The sequence below is a fragment of the Ostrea edulis genome, chromosome 8 (assembly GCF_947568905.1).
Source record: "Ostrea edulis chromosome 8, xbOstEdul1.1, whole genome shotgun sequence".
Classification (NCBI taxonomy): Eukaryota; Metazoa; Mollusca; class Bivalvia; order Ostreida; family Ostreidae; genus Ostrea; species Ostrea edulis.
Window position 1 is genome coordinate 50112968 of NC_079171.1, and position 22456 is coordinate 50135423.

At 33.4% G+C, this 22456-nt stretch overlaps 1 protein-coding gene across 3 annotated transcripts in view; it reads right to left on the reverse strand.

Moving 5' to 3' along the window:
• LOC125661865 (transient receptor potential cation channel subfamily M member 2-like) overlaps nucleotides 1-4122 on the reverse strand; it is a 49614-nt gene extending 45492 nt beyond the window's left edge. Inside the window, exons 1-6 of one of the 3 annotated variants that reach the window (XM_056146376.1) lie at nucleotides 3929-4114; nucleotides 3673-3847; nucleotides 2915-3075; nucleotides 2559-2642; nucleotides 2090-2222; nucleotides 239-392 (exon numbers count right to left, since the gene is read on the reverse strand). In XM_056146376.1, coding sequence (XP_056002351.1) covers nucleotides 239-392; nucleotides 2090-2222; nucleotides 2559-2642; nucleotides 2915-3075; nucleotides 3673-3847; nucleotides 3929-3982 — 761 coding nt within the window. In that variant the 5' untranslated portion in view covers nucleotides 3983-4114. Of the gene's footprint in view, nucleotides 1-238; nucleotides 393-2089; nucleotides 2223-2558; nucleotides 2643-2914; nucleotides 3076-3672; nucleotides 3848-3928 lie in introns of all 3 variants that reach the window. The other 2 variants (XM_048893989.2, XM_048893990.2) reach the window with 2 other exon arrangements.
• Nucleotides 4123-22456: the final 18334 nt, after the last annotated feature.

Sequence of the window (22456 nt, forward strand, 5' to 3'; positions counted from 1 at the left end):
CCGTAATCTCAACAAACCATTGCAATTCGGCTCAGACAATCGCACTTTGCCCTACGTAACGTCGAGAAACCATCGCATTTTGGTGCATATCATTGCACTTCGGCGTTCGTAGCGTCAAGAAAACACCGCACTTTGGCTTAGACCATCGCAAATTAGTCTTACGTATATGATCTGAAATGTTTGTTAAAATTGTAACAATTAAGAACAATTAGATGTGGAAGAAAATATTTCTTCATACTCCTCTAAGTAATCCACGATCAGGTCTGCGGCTTTCCCAGATCCTTTCACTACGATCACTGGTAGCTTCATTTCCAAGGCTCCCTCTACGTGTGCAATTGTGAGAATGTCTCCCTCACACACTATAATTGCAACTGGCACAGGCACCCTGATTCCTAAAAGATTTCCATTGATTATTGATTGTCGTGTAAATGCATTTTGTATAGTCTTAATTTTCATTCAACTTTAGAGGGACATGGACACGATTTGAGCTGAAAAAAAATTCAAACTTTATTTTCTCTTTTTTGGTGTTTAGGGTGCTTAACTAAGGTATTTCTAATGGTCAGCAAAAATTTAAATCCAGTTATCAAGGTATATTGGAGGTGCGGAGCTCAAACTGCATTGTTATGTAAATAAGGCTCGTGTCATGTTTTTATATACATAGGTTAAATATACTAGTAAAAGTTCGTTTAAAGCAGATTTTTGCAATTTACAAATAAATTCTGAACACAAAATTAAGTACTATATAGGGGTAAATAAATCGCGGTGGACATTTTCGCAATATTCGCGGTCTAGGCAAATCCACGAATTTAAGAAACCGTGAATATTTTTTTGTCAAATACAATACCGGTATCCGTTGCGGAATCCAAGTCTGAAGATCTTTGAATTTCATCGACCAATTCATTTGCTACTGCAACTGAGCATACTTCTTCATTCTCTTTACATCTCCGTTGGTCGGGAAGCAAAATAAACGAGGTGGTTTAAAATTAATTTTACCCTATATCAACCAGTTCAGCATGATTTCAAATGAGTGACCAAACTGTGTTTAAACCCCGTTGAGATGAACTGAATAAAGCTCACTGATATAATGTTAAAAATAGCTCTACTTTTCTTTGATGCATGTGTCTTAAAAAAGGGGGTATAGTGATTCGAATCTGCGAATTTATGAACCCGTGAAAGTGTCTAAAATTGAAAAAAAGCGAAAATATACAACCCGAGAAATTATTCCTCTATACAGTAGTTTCAAGTATTTATTACATCTCATTTTCTTTTAAACATGTTATTTTCTATTAAGCAGTCTATATGTAAACAAAAACAAGACATGAGCCTTGTTTGGAAAAAAAATGCGAGTGCTGTATCTCACTTCTAACTCAAACACTGATATAGAAATTTTGGTTGACCATTAGAATACTTTAATTGAGTATTGTAAATAAGATTTTAAAATTTCAGCTTTAACAGTCACTACTATAATAATAATAATACAATATTTATTTAGCATCCTTTTTATGCACTATGTACGCTCAAAGGTGCTTTACAATGCATATATACATTACTACATAATGTTAGCCCACTAGCTAAGTACTTAGTTACTACCTTGAAAATACGGATGTATATTTAATTTCTGTGATAAGATTTAGAAATCCGTTTCAAAATTAAGGATTATCTCCCTAATGCATATCTTTTATCCTTGGACGACTTTGGATCCATTTTTTCGGCACTCTAGTTTTCCTTTTAGCTCTAACAATTTTACTGTTATTTCGAATTTTCAATATTTCGGCTTGAGCATCACTGCAGATACTTCATTTGTCGAAATGCGCATCTTGTGCATCAAAATTGGTACTGTATAAGTTTTACATGTAAACAGTCTGTAGTTGTACCTATCCTGGTTTTACAGATAAAACATGAAAACACAGGATACCATTAATATGCTAGATAACAATAAATATAAGTTTCAGGGCGTATTAAAATAATAATAATGAAATACACACACGCACACACAGTATACAGTGTCTCTGTTATAATACATTAAACATAGCATTTATTTATATATAAGTGATAATCCTACTACAGTAAATGTAAAATAGAAACTTACTAAAATCCTTGTTTTGACTGAAAAAGGTGCCTTCTTTGGTCGAAACAAATTTTTCAAACACGAGCATATTTTTTTCCACATCAGGCAACTGTATGCTGTAAACCAGTTTAGACTGCGCATCGTCTCCGATTTGCTATTTAAAAAGAAAAAGCTTAAAACATATCATTAAGTATGATCACTGGTCACACAAAGGGTGACGTAGAGATGGGATATTGTCTCGGAATCCTAATGCGTCATTTATTTTATTCTGACTCATATCATGGTCTTTGTGCATGCAGATAACTATTTAGTACATAAAGAGCACGAAACTCAGTGAGTCTTTTTCTTCAGCGAAATAATTATTGGTATAGTAGCTATTTAACATCGAATTTGATTATTTGTTTAGAATATCCCCAGACAATACACCCTTTTGCATTATTGGATGATTCTGAAATGGACGGCTACTTTCATATCGAATTGTTTTACTCACCTCATCAGAAACAACAATGACCGTCGGTTCCTCTACCTCATTCATAAGGCAGAGGGAATGCTCTGGAGCAAGTCCATCTCTGGTCTGTATGAAATATACACATACATCAAATTAGAAATAGCAATTTTCCTATATAATATAGGTATGAACGCATATTTTCAGAGGGGGATGCTTTGTAACAGTATGAAAGAAGTCGGCTGTCTTTATCTACGCAGTTCATTTTAAATCACAAGTTAGAAATACTGCATGGATAAAGAAGAAACTTGCCGAATATGTTTTGTTTTCAAAATTTGCAAATAGAATGTACACATGTATGTCTAATTGAAAGCGGGACTTGACTTTGAGTCGTGTTTTACTTGTGTTCCCGTAACGCTGATTAGCTTCACGTGCCGTTCCTCATTATTTAGGTGTTTTTCCTTGTTTTTGATACCGAACTCCATATTTCCGTAATCGCGGTAGGCGTCCCGGATAATTTTCGACAATCCATGTTTCTTTCCACGGTAAATGATCCAGGTATCTGTTTTGTAAAGATCGTCAATATTTAATGCATTATTTTCAGGGTTTATGATCTCACTCAAAAAATTACCCGTCATTATTTTCTCATTGTAATTTTGACAGGTATGCAATAACATTATTAAATGAGAAGTGTAAAAATATGGACACTACTAAACAAATAATTTGGAATGGGAGAAAATTCTCTGGATCAATCAGGAATCGGGCCTTGGACTCTTGTGTTGTCGTCAGGTGACCTAGGCAATTGGCTACCCAGGCCAATGTACAAAGTATAGTAATATTACTACACTATAAAATTTAAACCAATTTCAGAAATCATGTAAGATCTCCTTTTATTGTGGATATGAAGAAATAGTATTAGGGGATATGTGTGTAGAAATGTAAGGTGTGCATGACAATCAAGTGACGGCTCATACATCAAGGTAACAATTTACATGCATGTGCAGCAAATAGAGATACATTTCCGTACTCAATAATTACGATTACAGTTTTCACACCATAGTTTCCTTCAACCGGTTTGGGGCGACTTTGTTAAATGAAAACATGCTTTATCAAAGAGAGTCAAGCCGCTTTAAAATACGGAAAGAAAAAGTTACTGTACCTCCTCCATTTTTCGCTGCTTCAATGAGTCCCGTTTGAAACACTGCCTTTGGCCATGGACTTGGGACGAAACTGTTGGAATCACCAATAACAGAGAACACCATTGTAGGAGTGATGACGTCAGATTTGTAAACATTTTTCACTATTCCGTCCCAAACGGCATCAAAGTCAAAATCCTGAAAAGGTGTCCTAATTTTATCGAGTTTGACGTGGAGAGAGATATACATGTAGATGAAGGATATTCTTGATTTTCTTACCTGCCTCTCCGTAGAAGTACTGGGGTACATGTAATTAGCCTCTTCTTGTTGCATTTTTGCCCATCAAACTTCAACTCCGATGTGCTGAGAGTGCGTAAGTAATCTTTTACCCAACACTAGATGAGAGTAAGTAATCTTTTACCCAACACTAGATGAGAGTAAGTAATCTTTTACCCAACACTATATGAGAGTAAGTAATCTTTTACCCAACACTAGATGAGATTATTCGTGCGATGCTAAACGCGAAAAGATACGTTTCAACATGTTTTTTAAATGCAATAGTTTTAAGGTATGTAAATTTAATTAGTAATTAATACCTAATGCAAACACAGAAAACAAATTGTATATTTGTCGAGTTTTACAATAAAAATACAAATACCTCTTACCGCATCAAACGTCTGAAATGAATTTTGGAATATCACCATACAAACTTCATACGACCTTAGATCGTCTAAAAAAGAGGCTTTTAAAGTTGACCTATAACATCTTGCTTGCGGGAGTGAAGTATTTGTTTTAAAACACTCAACACAACTAATTAAGAGAGAGTTAAAGATATTTTGTTATCTATCACCAATATGCTGTAATCGCAGTAGAGAATTCGTTCATCCGGAGAGCTGTTTTTAATATTTGATAATGCTAGCTCATACGTCATGTTGTAAAGTAGTTATGTGTTGAAATGAACAATTCTAATTCCAAGGTACATTTTGTAATCCTCAGATATCGTAAAATTGTGCTTTTTAGGGGTTTTATACTTAAAAGCGAACTGTCCGTAAATAGACCTAAGCTAATCTGGGATTTGTTTTTCATACATAGTTATGCAAAAGTTCGTTAGTGCAAAACAAAGCTGAATTAGAAAAAAAGAAATCATTAAATAAAAAAACGGAATTCATATATAAAAAACCAAAACTAAATAATAAATGAAAATATTAAATGAAAGCGAAACTGATAAAAATTTTAAAAAAAATGATTAGACATAAAACGAAATCATAAAATAAGAAACGAAAGTATATTTTTAAAAATTGAAATTAAAAAAAAAATTATAACAAAACTATCAAATAAAAAAGGAAATCAATATACAAAAAGAACCAAAAACTAGATAAAAACGAAAATATTAAATTTAAGGAAAGCAAATAAATTAAAACCGAAAATTTTAAATAAGAAACGAAACCAAGAACAGTTTTGGAGAATATATGTTTGTCAGTATAATTTTACAAGGAAGGAAACATGACTCCTAATGATTTGGTTTACGGCGATTTAATTATCGCCGATGGAGCTCTAGACAGTACATAACAGTCAACTTAGCCATTCACCACACGTTTATTTTCAATGTTTGCTGCATAGCCTCCGTCCTCGAGTATCGGATTACATATTTCATCCAAAAGTACTTCAATAATAGCCCCTATAAATATAGCACCCCTATAAATATAGCAAGAAAATATATGGCTCCCGTCAGCCATGTACCTCAACAATCATTTGACTACACTATTTAAATGCTTCTGTGTTGTGATAAGAGGTTATAATATTAAGCTAATCGATTGATCGATAGATTGAATTTTAGCTGCATGCAGAACCGTTTCACCAAGAGTTTATTTGCATTTCACAATTGTCATGAAATTTGAGGGGTGTTTTATTTCAGTATAAGATGTGCGCATATTACCTAATTTCTTATTGCGTCGGTCTCAATCATACGATAGGTACAATGTAGAACAGAGAAAACGTCGTTCTCTCTCTAGAGGATGTGCCAGAATTTTGAAAGATTTTGCTTTATGGGTTGTATTTGGTGATAAAATAAGGGGTACATCCTGTTCTTCGTCGCTTAAATTCACAGCGTGGCTGTACCACATGTATGCTTTCATTTATTCTATTATCACTATAGCCCCTCTTCAGAAGGTTTGATTCGAAATATTGAAGATTTTATTCAATTCAATTAGTTTATTCACTAAGAGCATTCATACAATGGTACACCAGGTACAAACATACATAAGTTTGTATTTAAACAACTTTACCAAGTGTACAATCATATAACTAATAGATACATATGTATGTGCATTAGCGCATAATAAAAGTGGATGTCAAAATGCATATAGAGATTCGGGGATTTCAATATATAAAAACTAATATGTGTTGATATTAAAAATCGACAGACAATTATGTCCTTCTTCTACATCTATGCTCACTTTTAAGACTTCTGTTTATTTTAAAGGGACATTAGCTATGAAAGTGATGGCCATATTTTCTTCCTCAAAATATCTCAATGCCATGGGAATGTATATTTTAACGACTACATGTAATAAAAAAATTATTTTGTACTAAAAAGAAAAACAAGAGAAACCAATAAAACTACGTTAGATAACGCTTTTAGTGTGAAGAAATATATAAGGAAGATTTGTTCTCTTGGAAGACAACAATTATCTAATCACCAAAATTACACATTCATGTGCCTACTTTGAGGGTAAAAATGTTTGAAATCATTAAATACATATATTATGAGTGAAATATATAAAATGAGGCAATTTTCATTGAATTCATTTTTTGTAACAAAATGACACCCCCTATAAGATAGCTCATTGCTCCAAGACTTACATTTTTATGATGCTCGTCACAAAATGGCGATTTAAACGTTTTGTGACATTATTTGTATCGATTGATTTGTTGGTCTAATATCGTAGTGCTGTGGATAAATGTAACGTTAGTGGCTCGCATATCTTTTGTTCATATTATTGAAATATATTTTTTGAATCATTTTTTGGTCCAGAATTGCTTTTGGACATATGTACTAATCACATATCATATATTTCACGATTAAATAATCTCGTGTTCATTTGATAAACTAATTACAGGCCTAGTGAGCCACTTTAAGTTCGTGAGGGCGTCATTTGATTTTTAAGAAATCTGGTTCATTTTTAATATTGTTAAAGTGTATGGAGATGTACATGACTGTTTATGACTTAATTGAGTGTTTATCATTGATTGTGACAGTAGATATTAAAGGCTATGTACATGTGTAATTGAAAAGACATCAGATTATCCTACCGTAATTCGCTATCAGTTAAACGTCAAAAACACATTCTGCAAATAAATATTTTAAAAACAAACACGAAAGAAGAGGGTCTTCTATCAAAACACAATCTTAAAAGAGTGGAGAAAAAAGCACTGAAGTTCAACCAAGCTATCGATGTCAAGATATTGAATTTCCGTTAATTGGTACAAGGGAGCATTTTAAAGTTACGATCACAGCATCGATTTTCATGTCATTTAGTTGTTTGTTTTGTTTTTTTGTTTTTTTTCTTAATGTTTTTTAGTGACGTACATTGCCGGTCATGTTCCCTATAAACATTTTTCTTTTATTCGTTGTAGCCTACACAAGCTAAGATATATTTACAGAAAGCCATTTAAATAACCCGGAGAACTCGAACGTATGTACTCGATCACTTCTTAATTTGAAACAAATTCAATTAAAAATTTGGTCTTTGGAAACCTTTTATTCTTGTATAAAAAAAAAATGAGGGGTGTTGCTTTGGACAAATATGTTTAAGTTGGACAGGTTACAAAACTTTCAGCGAGATGGTTTATCTGCATTATTGACGCGGAGGGTGTATTTGTGTCTATAAAGACAGGGGACGAAAAAGCCTATGTTACCAAGCCTTTACTACTGCGTATGAATCTATGTGCATGAATCAATGTTCAGCACTCGCCACGTTTATCCAACATACGGGCGCGATGTGTTTTTATCGAACTTGGTAGTTCATCGGTTTATATAGGCATGCTTACTTGCATATTAAGTACTGCCGTACTTTGTTCCATTTGTGTTATCGGCACAATTCCAACCAGTATTCATGACCTTCTTTACATTGTGTAAACACAATTGATTCCTCACCTACACTAATTACAAAATGAGGTGTGAACGGGATTGTAAGACCATATTATAATTCAAATTTGCATCTACTTTCTAAATTATATCATACATGATTGATTTTATCCAGGTGTCATGAAGCAGTGATGATAATAAACATACCAGAGGCGGATCCTGGATTTCCAAGGGGGGGGGGGGGTACATGAGAAGTGAAGTATTAGTCAAAATAATCAGCCATTTTTTCGGTGCCAAATCTGGAGTCTTCATATATATATCTTTGATAGTAGCACACCAAATCACACACACTTTCATGGACACCGCCATTACAGCTGACACTTTGAGTTACGGGAATTCTTACTGCGATTCCCATTGGTCCTCGATAGGTCACGTAAGGTCATGCATTTTAATGAGTTATTCGAAAATGTTGTCGCTATGTCGCACGGGAGGTAAACGGAGAGCGACCGACCGTGGGTTTCCGAAGATGATTTCTCTCAGGTAGCCTAATTTATTCTACCCGTATATACCTTCAATGTGATCGTCACACCTGAATGATTTTCCAGCTGGATTCCATCAGTGCATATCTCCGATAGTAGTATAGAGGGAATGAGAAATAAATACAATCACTTTTTAACACATCTCGTTTTGCTTAAAATTACAAAATATTTATTGTATACTAGTAATACTTTCTGGAAATTTAGACAATTTAGACAGAAATGCAAAAAGCGTTTCTTGTATACTTGCAAGTACATGCAAGTATTTGCAGGGGTTTTTTTTTAATGAAATGATTACGGAGAAATCATTTGGCAATTACATACTGATAGAATGGATTAAGCAAAGAGCATAAACTATATCTTATTCATATAAATTCTTGCAAAATGCAGGCGCATGTCATGCCTAAAATGAAATCCACATGGCATGCTCGCCAAAAAAAACAACGTATCAAAATCATAATTCTATTGAACTGGTACACAATATCTGCACTTACCGAAACTGTTAGATTTTCTTTATTCTGATAAATCCACGAAACTAAATGATAAATCCCATTTGTATCGCGACAGAACTTTAAAACACGTTGTCATTCCATTATACAGACTGCGACAGACTTCACCCGTGTCAATCAATGAGGGCATATATCAAAGTCGAAAAAAATCCTGTATTTAATATTTGTCTTGGTCAGGTGTTTTGCAGTTTATAGAATCAGGCATCTACATATACACTATCCGGTTGGATATATTGCATGCACAATTCAGAATTATCAATGATCACATACAAACTTGGCTATATAAATAAGGGAATAATGATCGCAAATATACATCTGTGTGAAAATACGCGTATTACATTTATGATCCCTGGGTCGAGGCCTCTGCTGGGGGACTGTTAGTCCCCGAGGGTCTCTACAGCCCAGTAGCTAAGTACTTCGTTACTAGCTTGAAAATACGGATGAATATTTAATTGCTGTTATAAAATTCAGAAATTCATTTCAAAATCAAGGATTATCTCCCTCATGCATAGCTCTTATCCTAGGACGAATTTGGCTCCACTTGTTTGGTACGCTGTTTTTGGCTATATTTAGATCTAAAACTTCATAGTTATTTCGGATTTCAAACATTTCGGTTGAGCATCACTGAAGAGACATTATTTGTCGAAATGCACATCTGGTGCATCAAAATTGGTACCGTACAAGTTTTACATTTGTAATCCGAAATAAACATTTCATTATACAAAATACAAAAACATATGTCAAAGGAAACAAATAAATGAAAATACAACAGCTTGGGTGATTAGTGAAGCCTTTCAACATTACGGCTAAAGTTCACCGCCAATTATGAACTAACACACCCGATTCCAGGGATGGAGGTTTGAATGACAACACACTCTATCATTAACATGTGGGTTAGATAAACGCACAAAATCGTCGAAGTACGCTTGAAGGTAATGCTCTCAATAACGATGATGCATTTAATAATACACGCTTCATCATTAAAACTAGTACAGAGAAAACACGAAAATTTCTTTAATAAACATTTAAAAGTTGTTTTTTTTTTTCCTTTCTTTTTGAATCCGTCTTTTGTTTTGTTTCTTACGTGATAAGTTTTTTCATTACAACGCAATAACTACATCCCAGTCGAGCCTGGACATCAGTAAACTTAAAGTAAGCATACAGGCACGATCATCTTAATTTTAAAACACACTGTGAATTCAATTGGATGTTTATATATATTTAAACAAAACTATAAGAAACGGAAACGGGTTTTTTGTTTATAATGCAAATCCCATACTATGCATCAAATATCCTCCTTTCAAAAAAATATCCAAGATCGATTTTGGATATCTCGAACCCCCGGATATCTCTAAGTTTTTTCGAGGTCTCTCGGACTTGGACATAGAGATATTTTACTGTATAGTGTATTGTCTTTTGGAGAATCACATTATTATTTACCATCATCGCATGTACATATTGATTGAAAAGAAGAGAGAGAGACAGAGAGACACACACAGAGAGAGAGAGAGAGAGAGAGAGAGAGAGAGTCCTACATCGATGTACAATATAATTTCACAGAAATAAAGCAAATTGATCACTTATATGTGTAAGTGTAAGCTTGTGTGTAAGTGTAAGCTTACAAACCTTGAAAATTTAAGCTATCTTAAAATTTGTGATTGACAATATATTGGAAACTTACAGGGGTTGATGCTTGTAACTGAATTCATCATTAGAAATAAAATCAGGGAAATGAAATGAAAGGTGAAGATAACTAACAGTGATCAATCTCATAACACCTACAAGCAATACAAAATAGATAGTTGGGCAAACACGGACCCCTGGATCAGGTGTCTAGGAGGAGCAAGCATCCCCTATATCTGACCCCTATTGTGTCATGTAAATTATAAACAAACAAAAATGTGCCCTATTGTTTCATATAAAGTGTAAACATAAAATGTCCCTATTGTGATATGTAAAATATAAATAAGTTGGAATTTCCTACAATACCAACTTCAAGAGTTGCCACAGCACCTTCATTAAAACAAACATCAAACCAATCCTGATCAGTCATAAACCATGATGTGTTTATGAAACACAAATGTCACTTACGTTGCAATTCTTGACCTTTCACCATGACTATAACTTAGCAAAAGACAAACTATTCACTTTCCCTAAAATGAAGTCCTAACTACCAGTTCTATCTTAATTTTGATGCCAAGAGGCTCATGGGGTTATGAATTGGGGTAAGAAATTCATTTTAGAAATGATATTTTATGCTGCAAATTCTATTTGATAGCTTGTTGCAATGCTCAAACGCTTTGTGTAGTCGTATAGTGTCAGGGCCCAGCTAATAGTCAAGCAAAAAATAATGGGCATTTTTCCGATTTTATTTCTGCATATCTTGGGAAGTATACGGAATTTCGGGATGAACTTTGGTAGTAATGTAGATTGATTATGTATGAATAAATTGAAATACAAAGTAGAATTTCATATCAATTAATTTATTGTTTTCACATCGGCTAACTTGGGTACCCTATATTTAGAGTTCTATACCTTTACTCTTTATATAGTAAATTCGACCCCAAGCGATGCAATTGCCTGTCATATATATATATATATATATATATATATATATATATATATATATAATTTGGTTTCATTGGTTAATGCATTGCAAGTTGGCCAAATAATAATCATAACTCTTCATTCGGAATATCTCCGGTGTGTAGTACATTCTGGAGCTTAGATTTCATACTAATTACCGGGGAAAATAAAACCACCTTTAAAATACTTAATTTCATTTTTTATGCATCCATTAAGTTAATGAAATTATGCATCCTGAGCAAATCAAATGGGTGATTTACACAAATCACTGATACGTGTACATGTACGGAATGAAAAATGGACATAACGAACACTGATCTATCTCATCACTCCTATAAGCAATACATAAATAGATAGTTGGACAAACACGGACCCCTGAACACATCAAAGCTGGGATCAGGTGCCCATGAAGAGTAAGCATCCCCTGTCGACCGGTAACAGCCGCCATGGGCCCTATATCCAATAAACAAAATAAAATTACATTATACCTTTTTTCAGCATGAATCTCAGCAGGGCTGTAGACTAAATATTTCTTGAACTACAGAAGAGGTGTGGTATTTGGCTTTATATGTTTCTGACAAAAAATCTGTAAAAAATGTTTTCCGTTTTTATCCACTTAATTATATACACCAAAGTACAAAGCAACCAAATTCTAAATGCATAATATATACATTTCACTAGGGAGACCAAATCTATTATAAATCAAAATCGGCGAGGACAGGGATTTAGCACCAGACTCCCCACCCACCCCTTCTCAAGACAGTCCTTATTTTTAAAGCACTTAGCCTAGCTGCCTCACATCATGGGTATAAAGATCTGTTGTTTAATTTTCTTACATGTAGGAGTCATACCCCAATAAACACCGTACATAATGATCATTTGGTGTGCGTGCATTAATTATCCTACAACTTCCCAATCGACAATATCTCACGAAAAGTGTTTGTGCATATAATGTCACAGTTTTTTCATAGTTTTATTATTAATGATGTCAAATTCATATGGGTTTTTTTGTTACAAAATAATACTCCAGATCATAGAGTATAAATCTATGTTATGTAAATGTTATCACAGTACACATCAGCATAGTCTTGCAAATAACAGGCTATGCGAAAATTACAGGATAATTGGGGTTTTCCCTCGTAGAATTCAGGTCAGCTTGGTTGAAAAGGTATGGATACATGACCGAGTGTCCGATGAATAAAATAAGCACTACTTGCCATATCTTCCCTTCTCACTGCTCTTAAAACCAATTTTTGTAATTAAAAGAATTTGAAACCTCGGTAGTTTGCATGAATTAGAACATTTCCCCCTAAGCTTTGGTAACTGTGCATGTGTCATTATTACTCGCAGACCATATTTATGATGTTGATTTCACTCCGGTACTGACAGGAATGTCACGTACGTCACGTAAAGGTAAACTACATCGATCTGAAGGACGATATTCTTTTGGTATCTGAGTGGTGAAAATGTTGAATTACAACACACTCGTGATTTAAATCTCTGTTGGACAAAAATCCACATGTTCTGCACTTGATATTCCATAAATTTAATTATATTGGAAAAAGCTCGGTCTGGTAAAAAAAATTGCTGGTACTGGTCAAATTTGCATTTTCACTAGACCGTTTGTGCTGAAAATTTATAGACTTTCGCGTAGACTGAAATAATAAAGAAAACACCTCTCACAGCGATATTTAACACCCTTCTTTAAAATGCTGTTTTTACATCCATACCACAAATCGCGATCAATATATGATATTTAAAGTCAAAATAGAAAAAAAATAAAATCACTTCCCAGCAATTTGAAAATACAGAAGAAGAAATGTTCAAGTGGTGTATGAAATATTGAAAAGGTTCACATGTTTGGGACAACTCGTGTAAACAAGTAGTGTTCAGTCTTAGAAAATAATAGATATATGTGTGCATGAACAGTCTGTGGTGAAAGAAACAATCTCAACAATAATTAAACTTTCCAGAAAAGTGAAAAAAATATCTTGAGTAGGGGGTGTTTAAAATGTTACCAGAAACAAGAGTTTATGTTTTTTGACCTTACACAATTTTCAGAAGAGTGGGATGGGTGGATCTGGGTTTTTTGTTTTTAGTTATATATATGTGGATGACAAGGTGGTCGGGATCTTCTTGTTGAACTTATGGAATCTATATTGTATAATCTTTAAAAGACACTTTAAATTGTGATGTTTTCTGTTTTATTTGTGTCAATCTAATTAAAATTAGATCCTATGATCCGCTCATCAACTATCGCTACACATAAGCGAATAGTAGATGAATGGATCACAGGATCTAATTTTGATTAGATTTATTTGTGTGGAAACATATTTTCACCCAAATACCAAAGTTTGTCACGTTGTTCATTACCCACTACTACAAATAATGGGATACATTGTTCACAGTGCAGCACCAGTTATTTTCCCCTGAATACAGGGTATACACAACATGATGGGGTCCTCAAGTGATTGTGTCATTAGAAGCAATAGATAGAGAATTTACTATATCTGGTTGTAATTACGTGCACGTTAAGGATTTTTTGTAGAAATTAAGTACAATTACTGAAAAATGATGAAGTCAGCATTTCACAAATTCTATGGTAGTTATAACGATCTAGTTCGTCAATACAATCCACCATTGGGTCAAATGCTGTCTGACATGTTTCATACCGATTGTTAAGCCGTTCTTGGCACATTGATTTTGACTGCGGATAACTCTTTCCCTGAACAGGATATAGGGCTCACGGCGGGTGTGACCGGTCGACAGGGGATGCTTACTCCTCCTTGGCACCTGATCCCACATCTGGTGTTTCCAGGGGTCCGTGTTTGCCCAACTATCTATTTTGTATTGCTAGTAGGAGTTAAGAGATTGATCACTGTTCGTTATCTTCACCTTTCATATGACTGTACAAACTTCTTAGTCATTTATTATATTTATGTGTGCCGTATATGACTTTTCGCAGTCCATGGTATCTCAGTTTAGATCAGAATAATAAGGATGAGCAATTCTTCATTTTTACTTTTTATCAATATTATTGACGACCAAAAACTGCAATGAATATGCCAGAAATCGCATGTGCAACCAACGCATGTAATCCTTTCACATTGTGGAGAACAAATGTACAGTACATCAAATGTCTTTAGTAGGCCTTTATCGAATACCGGTATGTATCTCTAATGTGATTTTTCTGTTGAAATCTGTTTTCTCACGTACGCGAGTTATAATATTTTCAAAAAAGATTACTTATGAAAGTTGTGGTATTAATACATTTGGACAGACCTAATCACCAAATACTGGATACGTCTATACCCCCTTCTTCAAATCTCTTCAATCTAACGATATGTATATTCTAAAAGGTTTTCTTTGTAAAATGAAATAAAGTAAACTTTGTTATTTTTATTGTAAGAGATATGATACATGTTAAAATTCAACCCATAATAAAGATTTTGATACCGTAATATTTACAATACCCTATGTATTACTACTATTTTATCTGAAGCTTAGGACCTAATCGATAAGCACACCCTTTACTTCCGTTGTAAGGACAGTAACTGCAAAAATGATGGTCATTGTGTTACTATCATATTGATAATCAAAAATTCAATAATGTAAAAATGGATCATCCCCCCAAATGAAATTTTCAGTTTTCAATTCTTTAAAACCATATACAACTTCAACAATGTTTATCTATGATTTTTTTTTCAGTATCAATAGGCTACCCATTTATTTTTTTTTATACAGTGAATGAAATTCCTCTGATGGATTTATTTCTATCATGCACAAAGTTCAATTCAATAAATATGTTTGCAAAAACCTATGACATCACATGAGGATCGATCAACCATAAGCCAAAGCGATTGTCAGTAACTGTAAATCTATACCACTGCATAATATTATACATCTGAATTTTCTATCTGAAATTGACCAGAAACTCGAATATCCAGAGCTACATATAAAATTATTGTCATTTGTTATTTTTCTCCAATATTTTAATCATTTTCAATGACTGTAAATCCATAGTACAGTGTATATAGGTATAACGGTATAATAAATTATAAAGTCGCAATCCTGTGTTGAAAATTAACTCTGAAAATCAAATAAACTTGTAGCCACAAAGTCCATCATTTTTTGTTATTTTCTCCCAATATATTCAAATGCATGATTGAATATTCCCAATTTTCAAAAAATGCTGTTTCCCAAAAGAAATTGATAAATCCATGTTTAAAGAATGTAAAGGTGAGAAAGTGTATGCAAGTTTCATGATATTAGAGAGTTAATAGGATGGCAAAGACAAAATGTTGAAGCAGGCAAAAAATTCAGTTTATCCCAGTATGGAAGATAAACATCGCTCCAAACTGTCCGCCTCCAGAAATCTCGCCGATATTAATCAGCTAGTTGATTGTATCAACATTTTTAATTTATTGTAAACAATGTTAAACATGCACCACTACTTGGTTATAATATTCCTTTGAATATCTGTAATTAGCGTTGTTGTTTTTTTAAATAAATAGTGCAATTACAACTAGATTTGATTTTTTTAATTAAATAGATTATGATACGCTATATCATTGCAATATGAGATGGAATCGAACTCACGATGAGACCTACTGTCACGGTTGCATTTTGAAAACATATTTTTTTTAAAAAATGATCAAATGTACAGTGGAAATCACAATATTTATTTCAATCAAGCAATTTTGTTTATTATTATTTTTTTAATCTACACGTTGTTAGGAAGTGAGAGCATGGCGTTTATAACTTAGGCTAAATAGAGAGCAACTTTTTATTTGGTACCTGTTTCGTTAAAAGTTCTGTTAAATACAATGGCGCTTCGCCCACATGACACTTATCCATGACGGTCAATAATTTAAATGATATTCTAGAATCGATAGGTAACCAATGTAGGTCAATGAAAGCATCCCTAGAGCTGTCAAATTTCTTACGATTTAATATCAGTTTCGCACCCATGTTTTGGATTCTTTACATTTTACATATTTCAGTCTGTGCTATGCCGTATAAAATCACATTACAATAGTCCAAATGAAAAATTACTAAAGATGAAACCAAAATTTCTGTAGCTTCCTTTGTCAAATATTTGCGAATACTTTTAATCCTAAGATAATTGATCATAGCTGTTCGGCATTTCCTTTTTATATGTTCCTTAAAATTGAGAGTTTCATCCAAATATGCACCTAAGTACCTTATATAACGTTCTGGTTCAATTTCATCACCATTAATGTTAATAACTTTTGTGCTACGTTTATCCAGTTGCCTCCTGCTGCCAAATAAAATGAATTCGGTCTTTGATGTGTTCATTGTCAGTTTATTTGCATTCATCCAATCGTGATTGATTTCAGCACATTTTCCAAGTTCTCGGATGGCTTTGGTTTCGTTGTGAATGGAGGTATGGTTAAACCGTTTATTTGCAGTATGACCATCCGCAAATCCATAAAGTATTCAATTCGTGTTAGGGGGTTAGTGAGTTCGAGCCCCGCTCGTACCATGGCCGCCTTCAACCCAAGACGTAAACATATATGGTGATTGGTCATTGGACAAATTGTCGGTATTTAGAAGTGAGAATCACGGGTTTTTCGGATATGACTTTCTAAACACGACAGGCATGGGCACGTAAAAGTGCCATAACTGCGGATATTGAAAAAAACCACCTCACTGCCTTAAAGACCCAAATTTAAGTTAACACCCTCAAATTGGTAGCCGTCTCTCAATCAAACATTTAACAAAATATCTCAGGTGGAGTGACATCTGTAGAGACTGTGGTCTGGAGGGATCCCAGAGAGGAGTTTCGATAACAATAATGACCATTACCTACTGACATTCTTTAGATCTTGAGGAAGACCTGTATTCTAGAGTCTTGGTAGCAATGACCTGTCCACAAGTGCTATTTTCTCGTAATTCTATTGTTTTTAAAAAGACCCCTGAACAACGCAATTTCAATATAATCGTAATTTCCCCCCTCTATATACATGTATTATAAATTACACAATCAGAGATCCAACAATAATTTGCCCATTGATTTCTAAAATTGTAACTTATTAAAATAATTTTTTATTATCAAGTTATGATAGTTCTATATTTATAAAAGAAATTATTCATTGAGCCAATGACTGAGAGTAAAAGAGAGAAAAAGGGGTGATGTAGACTGTGTCATCTAGCCATAGGGATACAACCGTTATACAAACACTATGACCACAGAAACACTGCAGACGGCCCTGAAACCCTCCCTGTGTACATCAAAAGTATACACAGTACCCTGATCTCTTGGCCAGGTAAATAACAATGACCATAGATGAGCTCAGCCCACATTCAGTGATCCGCGAAGAAACTGCACAGTATTTTACATGGGTCTTTAAACATTAAATATAGCGCCAAATTTATGAGACTATTTCGATGTTAGAAACAAATTTTCGACAGGGCATAAAACAATCAGTCAATCTTACATGCACTGCTCTAGTACAAAATTTTTATCTTAGATGTACTTGATTTCGTTAAAGCTTGTCAATATTTAATATGCTTAACGTGATATTATTGGAGCGAGCACATCCAGCGTATAGCTTGTATGTGCAATTCAATCCATAGCTGACACACATAATACGACATGTTAAAGTCCAAATTGTTGCTGAGATGTGGTCCATGATATGAATATTTAATACAACATGCATAAAGGACTCGGACAGACGTTCAAACAATTGAGATAAAAAATAGTCATGGGAATTGAAAACGTTAATTGCTATTATTTGTTAGAAGTCTTTGGCTAAAATGTTATTTAAAAAGATTTGATACTTTTTTCAGTTGCATCTAGAAACAGGATTACATCATCTGCATATTGAAATAAACTTTGTGTATGTGTATGGCTTTGATTTTACTGTTTTGTCTTTTCATAACCCCATTATATCTACATATGTATCAAATAGCTAAGAAGAATATGGGTCACCTTTTCGACAACCACGCCCTATTTTTAAAAAGATTAAAACAATCCATTTTGATTTGCATATAATTTTGCATCACTACATAATGTTTTCCCCCATTTAATAATGTCTAAGCCAAAGTTCAATAGCTGTAATGCTTTGAAAATAAATGAACATGATATTGAATCAAAGGCATTTTCAAACTTAATAAGCAGAAGTAACCCTTTAGTGTGTCTACTTTTAGTTTCATGAATAATAACATACACAATTCCGGTATTTTCTCCAATATATCTACCCTTTATAAATCCCTTTTGGTTTTTATTTATTATATAGTTCATAAATTGTTTAATCCTATTTGCATTGCATACATATATCACTGTGAAAGATACATTTTAAAGTGATATTGGTTTCCAGTTTTTCAAGTTTTCTCTACATTTATTTCCTTCTGGTAAAATGGTAATAATTCCTAGTTTTTGAATTGTGTTTGAAAGTTCATTTTCGAGCACAGTAGCTGACATTAACCAAAAATTAGGAAATATCTTTGAAAACAGTGTAGTAGTCTGTTGTGAAACCATCCGAACCATGCTTTCTCATCCTTCATATTCTTAATAACGTCCAAAGTTTTTCCATATGTATTGTGTCCTTCTAGTTTTTACTCATTTCATTATATAACGTTGATATTGAAAAAAATATGCTGGAGTTCCTCATTAATAATATCGTTGACGTTTTGGTGATCAAATCCCATGGGCACAAATTGTGCTCCTATATTAACTGATATGTTGTTTTGGGGGGTTTTTTTTTTCTTATAAAGGTGGAATTTATTAAACAGCTTCCACGTGAGAAGTAAATTTTTGCTGTTGCCTTCAACTCGACAGTTGGATGTATCGATGTCATGTTATCCATTAATGTCAAATCGATACATACCAGTATACTCAAAATATTTCCAACCTTTCAACACACTTTCATAAGTGATACAATTGGCAAGAAGTGACACATGAGTAGCACGAATCTCATACGTTTTATTTTCGTGGCACACTAATTCTGACTATTTCCTTTACCTAATCAAGAGATGGGGCTCACGGTGGGTGTTATCGGTCGAAAGGGGATAGTCTCTTCTCCTAATCACCTGATACTACCTCTAGTATATTCCGGTGGCCCATGATTTCTCAGCTCCCTATTTTGTATTTTTATAGGAGTCATGAGATTGAAAATACGGATGTATATCTAATTGCTGTTATAAAATTTAGAAATTCATTTCAAAATTAAGGATTATCTCCCTCATGCATAGCTCTTATTCTTGGACGAATTCGGCTCCACTTGTTTGGCACGCTGTTTTTGGCTATATTTAGATCTAAAACTTCATAGTTATTTCGGATTTCAAACATTTCGGTTGAGCATCACTGAAGAGACATTATTTGTCGAAATGCGCATCTGGTGCATCAAAATTGGTACCGTGTAAGTTTTACATTGAACACTGTTCATCATTTTCACCTTTAAATAAGCTCATTGTTCGCATGTATATCACATTCATTTGTTAATGGATATCATTCCAATTGCTAATGATACCGAAGGTAAAATATGTTGATGAACCAACTGTGTGAAGCAAATCACGTAAAATAAATTCGAATAAATAATACGCTCTTTGTATGATTTGGGTTCCACGGACAATTGACAAATCCGCTTTTTTTTCTCCATATACATGTATATTGTAATCTACGGGACACGTGTGTGAGATGTTTCTCTCCTTTTCACTATTCCTTTTCTTCCAGATGGGGTAAGGGGTTTTCAAATATTTCATCATTCTTCTTGGTAAATCAAAATTTGTTATCACAAAAATATCTATTACATAAGGGAAATATTTATATAGGCTCTGCCTACTACCTAATCCCTAGTATGTTATACATAACACAATACTGTGTAAAGAAATAAATTCTTTAAAAAGAACATTCAACGAAACGTTTAAAATGCAATATAAACGATCTATGGTTCATGACTCCATCATAGTTTTGATATTTGAAAGATATATACGATTAAAAAAACATTCAATACATCTTTAGCATGTGTTGTACATCTAATATAACATCTACTATTTAACCAATTCAATACCTTTCTTTTTCTTTAGGAACAAACAGAAGATGCAAAAATTTCCTATTTTAGTATGCCTACTTTCCATCTCCTTATTCCTACAAGGTGGGGTTAAATGTTTTAGCCTCGTTTGTATGACTTAATATTTTAAAGATAACTGCATCCTGCGAGTGTTTGATGTTGAATGTAACGCTAAAATAGCTGCATTTCAGTCGACACAATGTATCTTTATATTTCAATTCTGAAAAAGAAAATGAAATGACAAAATGATAGTTTGATTGTTTTGTCTTCTTTAACACAGGTTGTGCGATATTTCAGCAAAAAAAGGTTAAATGTATCTCGATTTCTAACTACTAGATTGAATGGTGTCTTTTTCATACCAATTATCAGACCGATCTTTATGTACTGATTTTGACTTAAGGATCAGTCCGTTTGCCTGGTTAAGATTTAGAGATAATGGCTGATATAATGTGTAAACAGGAGATGCTTACTCATCCTAGGTACCTGATCCTACATTTGGTGTATCCAGGGATCCATATTTACTTTTTTCATAATTTTGTATTCTTTACAAAAAGTATTACATTGATCACTGTTATTTCCATTTGTTCATTCTAAAATTGTAGATGCGAGTGGAACTTGTTTCACTATGATATCGAATGTGTGTGTCCCTTTAGCAAGGAAGGCTAGCGAGGATACAAAATGCAGGTTGGAATATTTTAGATTTTACGACATGAACAGATCAATATACGGGGTTTTGAACGGGATGTTAACGGGTGAATTTGTTTGATATGATGTTGTATAATCAAAATCAATATCTTATACAGTATCATGTCATGAAATCATGATCGCTTTGTCATGTGTAATGATGCATTCAATATAGAGGTATATATTGGCAAGATTGTTTACGTGCAATATGATATGAATTATGTATATATTAGATAAATTAAGTTATATGTAATTTATAAAATGATGTAAAATAAATTTTAAAAAAACAAATAACGAGATATTCGAATTCGATACAATGTTATTGTTATTTCCATGTTTGATTTTTTAAAGAATATTATCTTCATTGCGAGGAAATTATCTTTATTGGAATATCAGAATATATCTATCTTAAAACGTACCTTTATGGTAATAAATTCGTGCTTATCATTATCTAAAAATTGCATATATGTACATATTAAAGAGATAGAACAACGTATTCAATTGTGTGAATCAAATTTTCAAAAAAAAAACAACATATTTTGGGAAATTGTTTTGGTTACAATTTTATTTATCATTTCTTGCGTTTGAGAATTGATGATACATATTCGTTACGTCGATGACACAAAAAGCTTTTTTGAAAATTATCTTAATATTTGAATCTATAACAAGTAACACCCATTGCATCAATTTTACTTTCATCAAAAGATTTATGTTTATTCTTAAATACAGTTCCCTAAATTCCTGCATCAATAGCATATGCCAGCCAAACCAAATCAGAGAAAAAGTAGCTATCCTTAATATCAAAAGGGGATTGGGATGCGGTAAGCTATTCACAGACGTCCATAATATTAGCATGGATAAAACATAGTAAAATGGACATGTGCCATTAAAATTGTGGATTTCCTGCAACAGACCAAGCCTTTATCTTTACTCCTCACGAAAATATTAACTGCTGTGAAGGAGAAACTTCAAATTTACTGTGCGACTACATATGCCAGAAGTGGTATAAATCAAATGTGGATTCTAAAAATTTCTAAAGAACTCTTAGTTAACTTGATATCGCAAAATTTTTTCTCAGATTAACATCATCAAAACCTTTGACTTTTCAACATTTTACACGACCATTCCTCGCGATAAATTAATGGCTAGACTCTTTGACATCATAGATACTTACTTCTTCAACAAAAATGGAAAACGGAAATATTCATATCTAGTGATCAGTCATTCAAAAATTACTTTGTTAAACACCATTCTGATTCCACGCACAAGTAATCTGAAGTTGAAATAAAAAATATGCCCGAGTTCCTCATTAACAATATATTCGTGGTCTTTGGTGATTGGGTCTTCCAACAGTCTGTTGGAATTTCATG